At 43.0% G+C, this 16677-nt stretch overlaps 2 protein-coding genes across 5 annotated transcripts in view; both read left to right on the top strand.

Annotated features, from left to right (window-relative positions):
• Nucleotides 1-11412, top strand: part of LOC114666051 (1-phosphatidylinositol 4,5-bisphosphate phosphodiesterase beta-4) — a 275642-nt gene extending 264230 nt beyond the window's left edge. For all 4 annotated transcript variants that reach the window (XM_051919278.1, XM_051919276.1, XM_051919277.1 and 1 more), the window contains one exon: nt 1059-11412. In XM_051919278.1, the coding sequence (XP_051775238.1) occupies nt 1059-1127 (69 nt within the window). In that variant the 3' untranslated portion in view covers nt 1128-11412. The remainder of the gene's footprint in view (nt 1-1058) is intronic.
• Nucleotides 11413-15049: 3637 nt separating this feature from the next.
• Nucleotides 15050-16677, top strand: part of lamp5 (lysosomal associated membrane protein family member 5) — a 29243-nt gene continuing 27615 nt past the window's right edge. The window contains exon 1 of the mRNA XM_051919655.1: nt 15050-16587. Within this exon, the coding sequence (XP_051775615.1) occupies nt 15130-16587 (1458 nt within the window). The 5' untranslated portion in view covers nt 15050-15129. The remainder of the gene's footprint in view (nt 16588-16677) is intronic.

Below are 16677 nucleotides of genomic sequence, written 5' to 3'. Positions count from 1 at the left end.
CAAATCCCTTATAGACTGAAATACGGTACGTGGTGGATTTCTTCTAATTTCTGTGACCGTTGTGAGCGCGGAAAGAAGCTTTTCAAAGTTGAAACTTGTCAAAAATTATCTACGATCAGCAATGTCGCAAAACAGACTGTGCAGTTTAGCTATTTTGTCAATCGAAAAGGAACTTGCCTCAACATTGGACTACGAGGATCTTATCAACGATTTTGCTCAGCGAAAAGCCAGAAAAGTGAACTTCCGTCTGTGACTGTCAAAGCAGCTGTTTGGTAAGTGTTCGTTTTATTACAAGTGTTCTGGTTCTCCGTAATTAAATAAATTTCCTGACTCCAGCGGGTTCGGCAGAAACAACTGTTATCTAGTTTGTTAATTTTGCGTGCACACTGTTTCTGAATCATTAATTAAGTTGATTAAAGGCCACTAAACCGATATAAGAACAATTACAATACGTAATGTAATCAAACAGCCAATGGTACCTACATAAGGCACCATGTTTTTTAACAATAATAAGGCGTACAGCATTAGAGGCAGACAAGCCCGTGAGCATGGTGGTACGGTATATAGCCTACACTTATGGCTCTCGGCCCTGCATATGACACTCGCCCAAGGCCCCGCGTACTCCTAAGGCCGCCTCTGTGGATGGATGGATACTTATAATCATTACAGTTAATAATGTTTTTTCTTCTTCCTCATAAGTCACTTCGGATGTTGATACCCTAGTTGTCTGGTAATGTGACACGTGTGGAGTTATGAAACACTTGAATTTGAACGTGTTTAGCTGTGGCGGATGGAAATTTTTGGCCCCAACTCTACCCCGAACTGAGGTTGGTGTCCACCTTGCTTCCAATGTTGCCAGTCTGCAGCTCCCACATCCCTGAAGTGTAGACTAGGCAAGTTTAATGATGGATAAACCTACCAGCATTAGCCTGGACTTCTTATTACTTTCTGCAGCAGGTTATTCTATCTTCACGGGTATCTCAAGACGAGAATCTTCTTGTACTCTACCTCTGTTACCATACGACTAAAATTCAATGTGTTGCCCTTTGATTTTGCAGGCAAAGGAGATGCAGCAGATGGTGAAGCTGGAAGCAGAGATGGGCCGCCGACCGGCCACAGTAGTCTGAAGCCTCCCCAAGCTCTTTGAATCTGCCAAGAAGAAGCAGCGGCAGCAGCAGCACTCACTCTACCACCGCTTCATCATGTCCATTCTGCTCCGATTTCTGTTCTCCAACTAGCGCGACTGGACCGCCAGTCGTCTTGCCATTGAGACAGCATTTCCAACACACCACCGCAGCTCTTTGGGTACCGAATTTCCTTTCCATGTTACTGACTGTTATAAAAGGTCCGAAGGGAAACAAAAAACAAAAAGGTGCTGCCATCCAACACTCCACGTAGGGAGGAGAAGACGTTTAGGTTCATTTCTGACTTTTTGTGACCCTTTGTAGTAAGCAGGGGACAAAGTAGTAGAACTAAGGGGACTGGTTATTCAGCCAGCGTCCATTTTTCCTTCAACTTGTGCATCAGTTTTAAAAAGGCCGAAGAGGCTGAGCATGGTTTTATCAAGTGAAAATTCTTTTTATTATTTTTATGACTAGATTCGGTGACGTGTTACATTAAGTGCCTGTCATTATAGTGTCCTTACACTGTGATTACTCATTATTTACCTGCGGTGGCTGCCGTATACTTACTAGGTAACAATTGGAGAAGAAACGTTACATTTTTTTCCACAAACTTGCAGTATACCTACATGCTAGTCATATAATAAATACGTAGACGGGTAATTATACCGATTAATTTCAGTGTAAGTGCACTGTAACGGACACTTCTTGTAATGCATTGCCTTCGATTTTCATTACCCATTAGACAACGGCATTAAAGGGAAAATGCAATGCTGAGCAAAGCAGGTGATAAATGTACATAACGTTCACCCCGGTGCTGGTTTACTTCCAAAATCTCGTCAAATATTCAAACGTTTTTGTTTTGTTTTTGTTTTTTGAATCGCCAATGGCATTTCAAATCTGAGGGGGGCATTTGTTTTTATTTCTGTTTAAATATTTTAGAGAATTTTAGGTGAATTTTCTCACTTTATTTTTTAACTAAAAAGAAAAAAACAAAGAAATAGAGCTTTATTTTTGGAAATTCGTAATTGCTTTAGGCAACATGTGCAAAAATGTCTCGTAAAACCAGTCGACAGACTCCATGGCCAGACGCTCAACGATTGTGTGACATGTCCGAAGCACTTTATCGATATTTTGGCTGTGAAAAACGTGTAAAATTTACCCTTCCTTGTTGTGGTATAACACAAAACACAATCTCGTTTTCACAACGTTTAACGGATCTGTATTCTTGTGCTGTTATTGTATTTTTAACACGTTTCACGTTTGAATGTTAAAGGGTAAGGGTTGTTAGGTGGGATGGGGAAATATGAAATAATTAAATAATATATATATATATATATATATTCATATATACAAATAGATGATTATTTATGGAGAAAATATATAATCCTGTTAGGGTATCAATTAATAGGTTGCTGTATTTATTACCTCATCACGACGAATTTTATGATATTTGATCAAACTGACATTCACAAAATGCGCATTGTGGTGCACTTCTCATTAGTGTAAAGCTCCCAGACAGTTCATATTCCATTTATATTGAAAAACGGATTGAGGTGCAACTTCCAAGTCATTTAAACATAGAAAAAGGCATGGACCGGCTCCTCAGAAGAACTACGGGTGAGGAAAACACCCTCAATCCATTGATCGAACGCACCTTCCCTGGACCCGTTCTTCATTCGACATGTAGAATCCCAATATTTTCTTGACACTCTTACAAAGGCTCTAGTTTTTGATGATGATTCTTAAAAAAATTTTGTCAATTAACATCTAAAAAAGTAATTGTCACAAAACTCGATATGGAAATGTCCGACTAAACGACACCTTAATTCACCAGAAGCCGCCTCGATTGACGGAAACGTATGCTCATGTTTATCAAGGCGCCTGAATTATTCATAATGAATCTCACAATCGTTTGTTGCCCGGGTTGATGACTTGAGGAAAACGAGAGCATGACGAGTATTTGTGGATTTCTCGAAAAAATGTTTATTGTGATGTTTACAGTACATTATTGTACAAGTCAGGTGTGCCATTGAAATGGCCGATAAACTCCGTCATCCTATCAGATGGTGGCATTCTATGACGGTGGGGTCGAGATCCGGGTTAATGTAAAGCATTCAGAGCCACCTCCTCTTTTGTCACGTTTTCTTAGGTTGCAGCCTTGGGTTCAGATTGTGTAAATTTGTCATCAGGTAAACCTCCATTCCCCAGAATGACAAAATAAAAGCAGGATTTGGGTCATTTTTTCAAATCGCTTAAGAATAAAAATGGAAACACCACGAGGAACTAAGTATTCAGACCCTTCACTCAGAAGCCCCTTTGGCAGCAACTCTAGCCTGGAGACTTCTTGGATTTGACACAATAATCTCCCATCCGAATTTGGGGATTTTCAGCCATTCTTCTGGACACCGTTGGTGGATGTCTGTTTTCTGGTCTCCCCAATTGGTCTCAATTCTGGGCTATGGGTGGGCCACTCGAGAACATTCCCAGTCCTGTGTTGTCTTTGCTTTGTCCTGTTGGAAGGTGAACCTCAGGTCCCCAGCGCTCTGCAGAAGGTTTTCATTAAGGATATCACCTTACTTTGCTCAGTTAATCTCAAAGTTCCTGCCACTGAAAAACAACCCCACAGCATGATGCATCCACCACCATTTTTCACCGTTGGTATGGTATCGCACAGGTGATGAGCAGTGCCTGGTTTCTTCCAGACGTGACATGTAGAACTGACGTCAAACACTCCAACATCGGTTTCGTCAGACCAGAGACTCTTGTTTCTCATGGTCTGAGAGTCCTTTAGGTGCCGTTTTGCAAACTCCCAGTGGATGTTCATGTGTTGTTTGGGCATTTGGTGGAGTAGTTGTCCTTCTGAAAGTTTCTCCCATCTCCACAGAGGTTGTCTGGAGCTCAACCAGACTGACCATCAAGTTCTTGGTTACCTCTCTTATCAAGGCTCTTCTCCCCAGATTGTTCAGCCAGTTTTAGGAAGAGTTGTACTTTTTCCAAACTTCTTCCGTTTAAGAATTATAGAGGTCAATTTGTTAAAAGGCCTAGAGTAGTAAAGTGTTACAGTTGTGGGTGACCTTCCAGAGGTTTCTCCCATCTACACAAAGATTGTCTAGAGCTCAGAGAGAGAGAGAGAGATTGGCCATCAAGTTCTCGGTCACCTCTCTTACTAAGGTCCTTCTGCTTCCAGATTGCTTAGTTTGGCCAGAGAACCATCTCTAGCGAGAGGTGCAGTTGTCCCAAATTTTGTCCATTTAAGATTTCATGGAGGCCACTGTGCACTTGGGGATCCTCAGTACTGCAGAGATGTTTTTGTTGCCTTCCCCAAATCTGGGACTCAGCACAATCCTGTCTCCAAGCTCTTCAGGCAGTTCCTTCAATCTCATGGCTTTGGTTTTCCTAATCAACCCAATTAACTGAATTGTCCACAGGTGGACTCCAAGCAAGGTGTAGAAACGTCTCAGTGATGATCAATAGAATGGGGTGCACCTGAGCCAAATTTCAAGTGTCTGCATAGCTGTGTCAATGTCACATTTCAGGTTTTTAGTTAGAATAGAATCAGGTGTGCCTGAGCCAAAGCAAAGGGTCTTGAGTACTTGACATTTCCACTTTTGAATTTCAATACGTTTGCAAAAATTCCTAAAAATCGTGTTTTTGGTTTGCCATTCTGAGGAGTACTGAGTGTTGGTTGATGCTGGGGAAAAACTCAATTGAAACGATTTGACCAGAAGGCTGCAACAAAACAAAATGAAGGCACTGCACACGCACGTTTTCAAATGCAGCTTGTCAAATGATGTCCGTCTTCGATTCCCTGGATCTGAGTTCGAAATGGGGATTGAGTGTGATCACGACTTCTGCGTGCAGCACGCTTACACTGACTCCCTCTGTTTTTTTTTTTACCACAAAAGAAGACATTTTTGCCGTCACTGTATATAAGGACGCTTGCAGAATGAGCGCCGTGTCATAAAGGAAGGCATCTTTACCGTAAGGACAATGAGAAATTAGCTTCATTTCTAACTTTGGGAAGTGGCAAGGATCTTCTGACGTGATCTGTCCGGTTAGTAGAAAAATATTTAGCTGTTTCTTCTTTTATTATTTATTCTCCTTGGAATATATTAATTTATAAGAAATTAAGTTTACAAGTTTTAATGGAAATACTAGCTAATTGCAAGGGAAAAACATTTTATAAACAGTATGTTTGTAGCATTTAACTTGGAATTTAGGGGGCAAAGTGGTGGATTGGTTAGTGTGTCTGCCCGACATTGTCCGGCCACCGCTTGCGGTACTTTGTATAGGTTTATCCCCAGGAACACATCCCAAAGATGAAGACATTTTGTTCATCATTAACTGTAAAGGAACTTGACATGAGTGACGTACTGGCATCCTGCTCAGGACTGGATCCTGCTGTGTGCCCAGTGCTGCCAGTATAGTCACTGGTTCCACTCAGGCCTAAAATGGAATAAATGGACTCGCAAAATAAATTAAATTTGGAGTTTATGGCAGAACTTCACAACCTTTTAAATAAATGGCAGTCCCCCCCCCCACATCACCATTACTCCCATTAAACTGGGTGGAGTTTGCTAGTCCAGGAGGTGTGGTCTTCTTCGTTTTATTATTTAGTCTTCAGGTGATGTGCTGGTCTGTGGTGGTGAAGACATGATGATGAAGACATGGCTCATGTTTTACCGGTCCATCTACATCCTCACCTGTGGTCATGTGCTGTGAGTAATGGCCAAAAGAATGAGCTTGCGAGGAATGAGGCTTCTTCACGTGGCCACAGCGCTGACTATCCATCATAGGATGAGAAGGTCCGATACTCAAGAGAGTCTCACAGTATAAGTAGACTTGCTGCTCCTGCTGATGGAGATGAGCCGTTCGAGGTCATGTTGGGCATGTTGTTAGGATGTCCCCCCAGTATGGCTCTTACTCAACTTGCTCCGGACACATCCAACCAGGTGGAGAACCTCCGGTAGACCCAGGACACACTGAGGAGGGAGGTCAGTCTGGCTCACTGCTGCTAAGGCCCACACCTGGAAAAACAGCTTGAGAGGATGAGATGAGATATTAAATCTTTACTGCGTAAAATGAGGCACATATACAGAAAAATCCATGAAATTCTAACATGGCGTAGAAGTCCGAAAGGGTTATGGGACCAAACGTTAGGGTCGGAAATTCTATACATCAAAAGCCATAACATTCAACATTGGGACACAGTTTCTTTTTTATTCGACAGAAGGTAAGACTGAAGTCTGAAGTGTCAAACTGCCTTTTCAGGCCTTTAAAATGACACCAGTCCACCAAAGGTTTATGGTTTTCCTCCCCCTTGAAGGGCATTTTTTGTATATTGGGACTTTTGGACGTTGAAAGCCCTTTGGATTTTGCGCATCGTGGATATGGAAGGAAATCAGAACACCGTCTGGGATTATGGGAAATGTGTAAAGTAAACTCCACACAGACTATGACTAGGTTGACGACTTAATTACGTTTTCACAATTTCAATGATTTTGCCCTGAAATTTGCCCTGTGCAGGTGGTAGATTGGATGATGTTTTTGTCCTCAGCGTAACGCTGGGTTTTCCAGTCCGTTTTGACCCAAATTGGACCTTAGTAAAATTTTCATCTGGTGAAATTTGCCGAAACAAACATTTTGGATGAAGCTGCCGTATCTGAGATGGAGAGTAAGAGTCTGAGGCATTTGGCACATTACACGATTTCTAGTCAGCGAGGACCTCAGACGTAATGACTTTAGCTGCGAGATCTCATGTGTTCGTGGGTGTCAGATTACAAATTATATGACTTGCATGCAGACTTGTCAGCCCATTTCCAAAGTATCACGAGATTGCCGCATTACGACAGCCAATGACGTCCTGCCTTTGCCCGTACAAAGGCCTTCCAGGTACGACCAGTTCAGTCGCAGTCCCTTCCCTTTTATTTTCCCTTTTTTCTGCTCTGTCATTATGCAACAAACATGAGACATCAGACAGACGAGCCTCTCTTCTGTTTGCACAGTCGGAAGTGCCGGTGGCTCTTCTTGCCACGGGACCACCTTGTATGCATTGTACTCCTGGGTAAGTGTTCATTGGCTGTCAGCTCTTGTGCTGCGTTTCCATGCTCTTGGATGATTTGGAGCTTTGAGTTGTGACGTTTCCCACTTGAGTGCGTTCACACGGGTTTCCTGTCAGACTATTCAGAGAAATTTGTATTTGATTCTAGTTGTTGATTTGATGCCAAAAAAAAGCAATTAAAGATCAATGGCACTTTTTGTAGAAATAAAGAACAAAATAGACATATTAAATGTGTTATCACTTCATCCCAAATATGATTTGACCACAAAATGGCATCTCTGGCTGACCAGGTTGCATGCTTTGTTTTGTCCAAGTGACTAATGTGAAAGTCAACGTTTTGTCACCATTCCGGTTGCTTTGTTTTCTCGTAATTACCCGACTTGTAACTTTGAGTCTGCAGCGCCTTCACGTTGAATTTCTGACTTGCACAAGCCAACCCCACGACTTAAGGGGTGTGTCCCTGATGGAAAGGGCGGAGCCTTCATAGGGACCCGTGGGTGGGGTCAGGCGCTGAGGTTCTTCTTGATACTGTGGGTGGACGAGAGATAGAATGGTCAGCGACAGCACCTCCACCTGGTCTGGAGGTGGAATGGCTTACCTCGGTTAAGCCCTCGATGTGGTCCCCAGGCACACATGCGTCACAAGGGTTAAATATTTTTTTGGACCGTTTTGTCCCACCATTATGCTTTTCTAACGCTCCCGTCATCAGGGTAAAGGAGCTGTGACTTCTGAGGTTGTTACCAAAGGTCCTCATGAAATTCATTTCATCATGTGAGCTGCAGATTCAAACCCCTTCACTAATTCCTCTTTTCAAACTCTTTACGCTAAACGAAATTCTAGTTTGTGACTTCTTTACTCTCGCTGTTCTGACCACAAGTTTTATCTCTCGTTTTCGCTTTGACACTCGTACTTTTTGATCTCCCGCCATTGACCCTCTGATGACTTTTGTCTTATTTTTCCCGCCTCATTTTCAAACTCTGTCCGCTTGCAGACATTTTCACAGATGTTTTGATTTTACCGTCTGCTCAAATAGCTGGCGTAACACATTGAAGGAGTATAGAGACACAACCAGTCAAAACTTTTAGAACCCCTCCATGTTTTCGTCTTTTTATTCAAATGAATGTACCTCAGGTCTATTGAATAACCTGAAATGGTGCCAAGGTACGCACTACACTGCCACAAGTTGAAAAACAAAAAATAACTTTGCTCACCAAAAACTGAAAAATAATATATATGTATATAAATACTATATAAAAACCACGCTTATATTAAGTTAAAAAGTGTACTAAAAAAGTAAAAAATAAGTCTCACATACATCACTCGTAAAATAAAAGTGTGGGCTCTTTTCCTAAGATTTTATTGATTGATGAAAAGCGCCCACCCTTTTATTTTACGACTGATGTATGAGAGATTTATTTTTAACTTTTAACTTTAGTGTGGTTTTTAAAAAGTATTTTATTCTATATATATTATTTTCAACTTTTTAGTCTTTGGTTTGTTTTAGTATAATTTTTGTAATCAATATTTTAACACTTCCTTTAATATTTCTATCTATCTATCTAATCCTGCCAACTACACTATCTATCTATCTATCTATCTATCTATCTATCTATCTATCTATCTATCTATCTATCTATCTATCTATCTAATCCTGCCAACTACGCTATCTATCTATCTAATCCTGCCAACTACGCTATCTATCTATCTATCTATCTATCTATCTATCTATCTATCTATCTATCTATCTATCTATCTATCTATCTATCTATCTATCTATCTATCTATCTATCTATCTAATCTCTCCAGCGTGTCCTGGGTCTGCCCCGTGGCCTTCTCCCAGTGGGACATTCCCGAAACACCCTCCCCCAGGAGGCGTCCAGGGGGCATCCTGACCAGATGCCCGAACCACCTCAACTGACTCCTCTCAGTGCGGAGGAGCAGCGACTCTACTTCGAGTCTCTCCCGGATAACTGAACTCCTCACCCTATCTCTAAGGGAAAGTCCAGCCACTCTGCGTAGAAAACTCATTTCGGCCGCTTGTATCTGTGATCTTGCTCTTTCGGTTACCACCCAAAGCTCGTGGCCATAGGTGAGGGTAGGACCGTAGATCGACTGGTAAATCGACAGCCTCGCCTTTTGGCTCAGCTCTCTCTTCACCACGACGGACCATTCCAGAGCCCGCATTACTGCGGATGCCGCACCGATCTGTCTGTTGACCTCCCGCTCCATTCTTCCCTCACTCGTGAACAAGACCGCGAGATACTTGAACTCCTCCACTTGAGGCAGTGATGTGTTCCCAACCCGGAGAGAGCATTCCACCCTTTTCTGGCTGAGAACCATGGCCTCGGATTTAGAGGTGCTGACTCTCATCCCCGCCGCTTCACACTTGGCTGCAAACCGCTTCAGTGAGAGCTGGAGGTCACTGTCCGATGAAGCCAACAGAAAGAACCACATCAGCCGCAAATAGCAGAGACGAGATTCGGAGGCCATCGAACAAGACCCCCTCTTCCCCTTGGCTGCGCCTAGAAATTCTGTCCATAAAACTTATGAAACAAAAATTCACATGGATTAATTGATCAATTAGTGAAACTGATTATTGATTCATGTATTGTCATCAGAAGTGAGTAAGTGTGCAAAATTTCATGTCATTTGGACAATAGGAAGTGGGTTAAATATCGATTACAAGATTTGTACTAGACAACAAACAGGTGAAATGAAAAGAAGCGTGGTAATAATAATAATAATAATAATAATAATAATAATAATGTAATTTTCAGAGTTATACAAAAAGGCCTTTTTATGGAACAAATAAGGAGTTAACAGCTTTCAGCCTGCCTTGAAAGTTGCAACCAATTTCTGCAGGTGTCCCATTTTTGGTTGATTACTTACAAACCCGCTGTGTGTATAAAAGCAGAGTTGCTACACACTCTGAATTGTTATTTAGATCAGCTTTGCCTTTTATCTTTGTACCATTTCAGGTTATTCACCGAACCTGAATTGCTCAAAATTTAAGTAATCTTAGGAAAATGGGGGTGTTCTAAAAGACTGGACCAGTAGTTTCAAATTTAAATTTAAATTCTGTTGTCTAAGGGCAGAAGAGTGGAGCGGTGGGTAGCTCTGCCATCCCATGAGTTCCAATGTCCTAGCTTTTCGGTCATTGTCTGTGTGGAGTCTACGCGTTTTCCCCTTCCCTCCAGGCACTCGGTTCTGGTTTTCCTCTCCTATCACCAAACACACGTGTGGTTGAATTGATTAGCAATTCCAAACCGGCCCATCTGTGTCACTGCGCGTGAATGGACTCCTGAGACGAATGGTGAACTCTCCAGGACCGGGTCTCCTGCCTTGGCTCACCAAAAAGGGACTCGGCAAGTTAGAGGATGTTCCCTTATGTTATGTGTGGCCTACGCTTCATCACAGAATCACAGGTTTCACTGTCCGAGATGCTGCAATAATGAAGGCCTACTGGAACACGGTCATCTCCTGGTCATAAACTTGGAGACATTTTGAGAAATTTGTGACATATTGCACGTAAAGAGTCACAAAACTGAATGTTTTATTCATCATCAAACTCCCCCTTCCCAGAAGGCTATTGTCACCCAGCGCCCCAGAAGCACTATTTTTGTGGAAATGCCTGCTTTTATATACGTGTTGTCAATCGTAGAAAACGAAAGGACTGTGCCTATGACAGTGCTACTGCAACGAAGACGATGGTCGGAAAATGATGTGCACGTTTTTCTGATAACATTCCCTGTACTTGTTTTGTATTTTTATAAGGGGGTCACACTGTCCAGTCCTCAAGAATCACTCCGTGTCTTGTGGCTACCTTTCTATGCTAGCTGGCTTCTCAGTTGTCCAAGACTCTTCTAATCATAGGAGAAATTGGAAAGGTTTGGCCGAATATTTTATAGTCCGAGAAATTGGAGTTGTTTATTTTTCTAAGAATCTAATGAAGAAGAAGAAGACAAAGACGTGAACAAAAATGTATATGTCGCAACTGGATAATGGCGGCTTCGTTTATGGTGACGCCCAGTGACCCTTGATGGCTGGAGTTGATGATCTTATATTTGCAGTATGCAAAAAAATGTAATAACTAAAGATGTTGTTGAATGAAAACTGTACAAATGATAAATATCACTTCTATCTTTCCCAACATGTATTCTTTAGAATAAGTCACTAGTAAAGATTCAGCTATTTAAAATAAAAATGTTAACTGGTTTTCCAAAATAAGGCTGGTCTAATATTATGGAGGTCTGGTTTTCTTTGTGGTTTTCTATGTTACAGATTGCGTGTGACTTTTAAGAGAACAATGGGACAAATGTGACCAGGACAGGACAGGACATTCAGCCTAGCAAGTTCACCTCGACGGTCCAAAAGAACATCACGTTGAAATCTGAAGGTCCCTGAAGTCCAGGGGCCTCACATTTATTACAATTTGCATGCATATGTGCACACCGAAAAAAAAAAATGTAAGCAAAACAAAATATGGATTCATAAAACCTGCTGTATGTACATTTCTATGCAATTTTCCCTTCATAAATCACAATCGCTTCATAAATGTGTGTACAAGAACATTGAACACCAGCCTGAAACATCCATATATGGAGTATGCTAATCAACCTCATACATATGCAATGACGATCCTGCACTTTCTGATGCTCACTGGCTGGTAGAGCGGCCCCCACCTCACATGTCGAGACCCCATCAACTGAATACAAGATTATCTGGTTGTGCTCCATAACTAAAAGTACAAGATCACGTGTGGCATTATAGCACCTTGTCTCTGCATTCTGGGGGGGTCCTGGAAAGGCATAAGGTGCCAGCATCTGTTTAAGGAGCCATTTTCACCTGGCACATGTAATGACGTGACTGCTGTTATAATGAATGGCACAGGCCATGTGAAACACTGAGGGTCCAGCCAGTGACTTTACCAACAAAGCCAGCCATCATGTACAGCACCAGCATGTCTGTCAAAGCTACTTTACCTCAAAATAAATGAATCACAGGTTGACCAAGGCCACTGAGCCACAACGTTTGTCAGTCTCATCTTGGCATCATAGATGACTTGTGCTTTAATGGAATCATTGTTCTCGGTTAGCTAAAGCAGCGCCATTCTTGCTAGGTGTCCTTATTGCAAGATGAGTGTGGTCAAGTGCATCGATTACATTAGGAGAACCCGGACATTGGTGACTTACTATATTTGCAAAAGCAGGATATGTTGTATGAATGTGCACCTGCAACATATAAAAACTTGATATAGCGCCTCACTAGTCGGCTAATGGCTTCCAGCGCAGTGGCTGAGATATTTGGTGCTCTAAGAAAAGGTGTTGGCACTCTAAGTAGGTCCCCCATGAAACTTTGAGCACTGAGATACTATATCATTCAGACGAAGATCTGGGGGGGAGTAAGGGTCTCCTGTGAAACTTTGAAACCTGTGATCGAAGTTTGGAGGGTCTGGTCCTCAGACCCCCTTGAGTCTCCTCAATAAAGCTTCGAATGTTGCAAGTACTCACTAGTACATTAAGAACAGGTGTTGTTACTCAGGGCCATCTTAACATATGGGCACAATGGGCATTGGCTGCGGCCCCAGGAGCACAGGGGTGCATGATGTTTCTGATGCCTATGTGTCTTTCTGTTTAGCTATCAAAACGAGGGCCTCAGCGCACTACTTTGCCCAGTGGCCTATGATGTTGTTATGATGGCCCTGAACTCTAGGTGGAAAATGGAAGAGGTGCCAATATGGCATACCGCTGAGTACCAGCCTACTTCAATTACTGCTGCTGCTAATGGATCATATTCTACTTGCCTTTATTTTAATTGACTTGCTTTTTAAGATTTGGCACTCTTAATTCTTTGATTTTTCTTCTTAACTAGAATCAAAACAAAATAAGACACAGTGCAAACCAAACAAAAAATGTTACTACTACAGGTCATTTAAATTTCCTTCAGAATCAATAAAGTATCTGTCTATCTGTCTATCTAATCCTGCCAACTACGCTATCTATCAAATCCTGCCAACTATGCTATCTATCTATCTATCTATCTATCTATCTATCTATCTATCTAGCTATCTAATCCTGCCAACTACACTATCTATCTAATCCTGCCAACTATGCTATCTATCTATCTATTCCTGCCAATTACGCTATCTATCTATCTATCTAATCCTGCCAACTACACTATCTATCTATCTATCTAATCCTGCCAACTACACTATCTGTCTATCTATCTATCTAATCCTGCCAACTATGCTATCTTATCTATCTATCTAATCCTGCCAACTACGCTATCTATCTATCTATCTATCTATCTATCTATCTATCTATCTATCTATCTATCTATCTATCTATCTATCTATCTGTCTATCTATGTATTCCTGCCAACTACGCTATCTATCTATCTATCTATCTATCTATCTATCTATCTATCTATCTATCTATCTATCTATCTATCTAATCCTGCCAACTACACTATCTATCTATCTATCTAATCCTGCCAACTACACTATCTGTCTATCTATCTATCTAATCCTGCCCACTATGCTATCTTATCTATCTATCTAATCCTGCCAACTACGCTATCTATCTATCTATCTATCTATCTATCTATGTATTCCTGCCAACTACACTATATATCTATCTATCTATCTAATCCTGCCAACTACACTATCTAATCCTACCAACTATGCTATCTATCTAATCCTACCAACTACGCTATCTATCTATCTATCTATCTATCTATCTATCTATCTATCTATCTAATCCTGCCAACTATACAAAATATCATTTATCTATTATACAATATCTATATATTTAATCTTGACAACTGTTACAAATACTACATGTCTATCTATTATATAGTGCCTTTCATATCTATCTATCAATTTGGGCCAAAAGTATGTGGCCACCCCTCCAAATTATGGGGTTCAGGTGTTTTCTTTGTTCACGTGTGCACCAATCAAAGTCACAGCTATGCAATATCCATTGACAAACTGAAGAGCTTAGTAACTTTAAACGTGGCACTTTCAAACAATGCCACCTTTGCCACAAGTCCATACATGAGATTTCTGCTCTGCTAAATCTGCCTCAGTTAGCTGTAAGTGCTGGTATCGTTACGTGAAAGCACAGCAGAGCAACATAAGTTTAGCCACAAAATGGAAGACCCTAGGAGGAGAGGGGACGGTGAAGATAGCGGGTATAGTCAACCCAGACTTCGACGGCCTTTCCCCATCAGTTATAAAAACATCGACCCTCTTTGTAATGTTATATACACAGAGCGGTGTCAATTATGAGTACTTGCGGGCATCTTACACCCCTCCCGGCCCCAGTAATATCCAACTGCAGAGTCCAAATACTGTTTGCGCGCCGTATTTGAAAGGTGAGTGGCGCGCGCGCGCCGTAAATTGTACGAAGCGTGAGCCACGTGGTATCCGGAGCGCGCGCCCCTTAACTTTTATAAACGGCGAGCTTAACGGACTGACCTACTCAGGCTGCAATCATCATTCTATTTTTTTGTTGTGGGCGCCCCATGCCGCCCATCCCTAAATCTGCCACTGCAATATGGGCTACAAGCGGTACTGCGGCTCAGTTACACGTGCCTCTATGCACGTGCCAATTACGGTATATATTTAGGCTCAAAGTGAACTGAAGTAATGACTCTAATTTACCAATTAACGGATTCAAAGTACAGAAGAGGGCATTTTGATTCAAAATTGCCCCCAATCCGTGGGACACTTTTGTTTCAGTGCGGACCATCTGTCTTCCTTCTGTGTTTGAGATTGCCTTGTCGCCATGGTTACTGCGCGGCGCGCGCGGTATAAATGAAGTGTGAGGCTCACCTGGCGCTCCGCTGAGCAGCGGGCTGGAGAGGAGACGGAGAGGCTGACCCGATCTGCTTGGTTCTTTCATTCGCCGAAGCGGCGGTTCGCTGACTGGCGCCTTGTCAATCATGCTAAAACTTTGGGAGAAGCAGGGGGAGAAAAGCGGTGCTCAGGTTCTCATCGACGCGATGTGCAACGACAAGATCCACCTGGCACGTTTTATTCTGGACGCCCTGGACGGGAAGATCGTGAATGCCCGCACGGAGAGAGCGCAGACCCCCCTGATCCGCTCGGTCTTGCTGCCCGACTCGCACAGGAGGACGACATTTATGACCCTGTTGTTGCAGAGAGGCGCAGATGTGAACTGTCAAGACGAGACGGGTCGCACCGCGCTGAGTTTCGCCTGCGAGAGGGGGCACCTGGAGGCTGTGAAGATGCTCGTGCAGCATAATGCCGACCCGGAGCTGCTGGACTGCTGGGGAAACGGCGCTTTATTGTACGCTACAGCGGCGGGACACGGTCCGGTGGTGGAGTTTCTGGTCAGAGCGTTTAAGAGGCTGGGGCTGCAGATTGATCGCCCGAACAAAGCGGGGAACTGTGCGCTACAGATCGCAGAGTTTCTGGGTCACAAAGACTGCATCCAGGCTCTCAATAGGAGACCACTGGACAACGAAGCTGTTAGTGGACATTATTGGGGCGACTCACAGGAATCGTCCAGGAGAACGTTTTCTGATACCTCTTTAGAAAAGGCCCATCAGAGGGCTAACGACGTTCATCAGTACGCCCGAAACGTACTGGAGTCCATGGATTCGATTGAAGAAGAAGGAGACACAGGGGAGCAACATTCTTCGAATCCGCCTGGCCTCGTCCGCTCAGACATCCAAACCCCAGTGCAGCGCGTGAGATCTTGGAGTGTCCAGTATGGAACTCATAAGAATAAACTCATGGACAAGGTGACCAATGGACACTGTTCTCTGCCACCTTTAAAGAGTTTGATGGACTCAACCACATCCGCCTTCGGTTCACACAAGGAACTTAGATTACCAACAGAGAAAGCGGTTGTAAATCCCATGAAAACCAATTTAAACGTTCTTCTGACCCCCATTGCAACGAGCAACGCGGTCGCTGATAAATTCGACCACGTTAAAGAAGAAAGAGGACCAGCATTGTCAGGATTCACAAAGTTTGATGAGAATTTTTACCAAAAACGACGCAGTCTACCAGCTGGCGCTTTCAGTCCGGTGCCCCCCGAGAGACCCTCGCTTCGCAAAAACCAAACACGGAGCAAAAGTGCGCAGGTCGCCGCGCCACCTCCATTAACCGAGGGCAATGCTGCTCTCGCGAGTTTAGGAAACAAGTTATTTCGCAGGTTTACTTTTCCGGAGTTTAGGAAAAGTGCTAAAGACTTTCAAGTGGAGAACTCGGGGACGGCAACCTTCAAAGACCCCGAGGCAGCGGTGAGAAGCATGTCGAGGTCGGAATCGTACCCCATGAGCAGCAACCATCCGCAAGTCGGCAGCAAACCCAGCATTGACAGCATTAGCGCCGTGAAGTGTGAATTCGACTGTCCGGCAAGGAACGCGTCAGCCTGACCGAGCCGAACTTCTGAAAATGTTTGAGAAATAAAACAATTAGACCTGTGCGAGGGGAAAATGCCCAACCAAGAAGCGGAGCAC

This window comes from Erpetoichthys calabaricus, chromosome 15 (genome assembly GCF_900747795.2).
Source record: "Erpetoichthys calabaricus chromosome 15, fErpCal1.3, whole genome shotgun sequence".
Classification (NCBI taxonomy): Eukaryota; Metazoa; Chordata; class Cladistia; order Polypteriformes; family Polypteridae; genus Erpetoichthys; species Erpetoichthys calabaricus.
The sequence above is the reverse complement of the archived record's forward strand: the minus strand, read 5'-3'. Positions and strand labels throughout refer to the sequence as shown.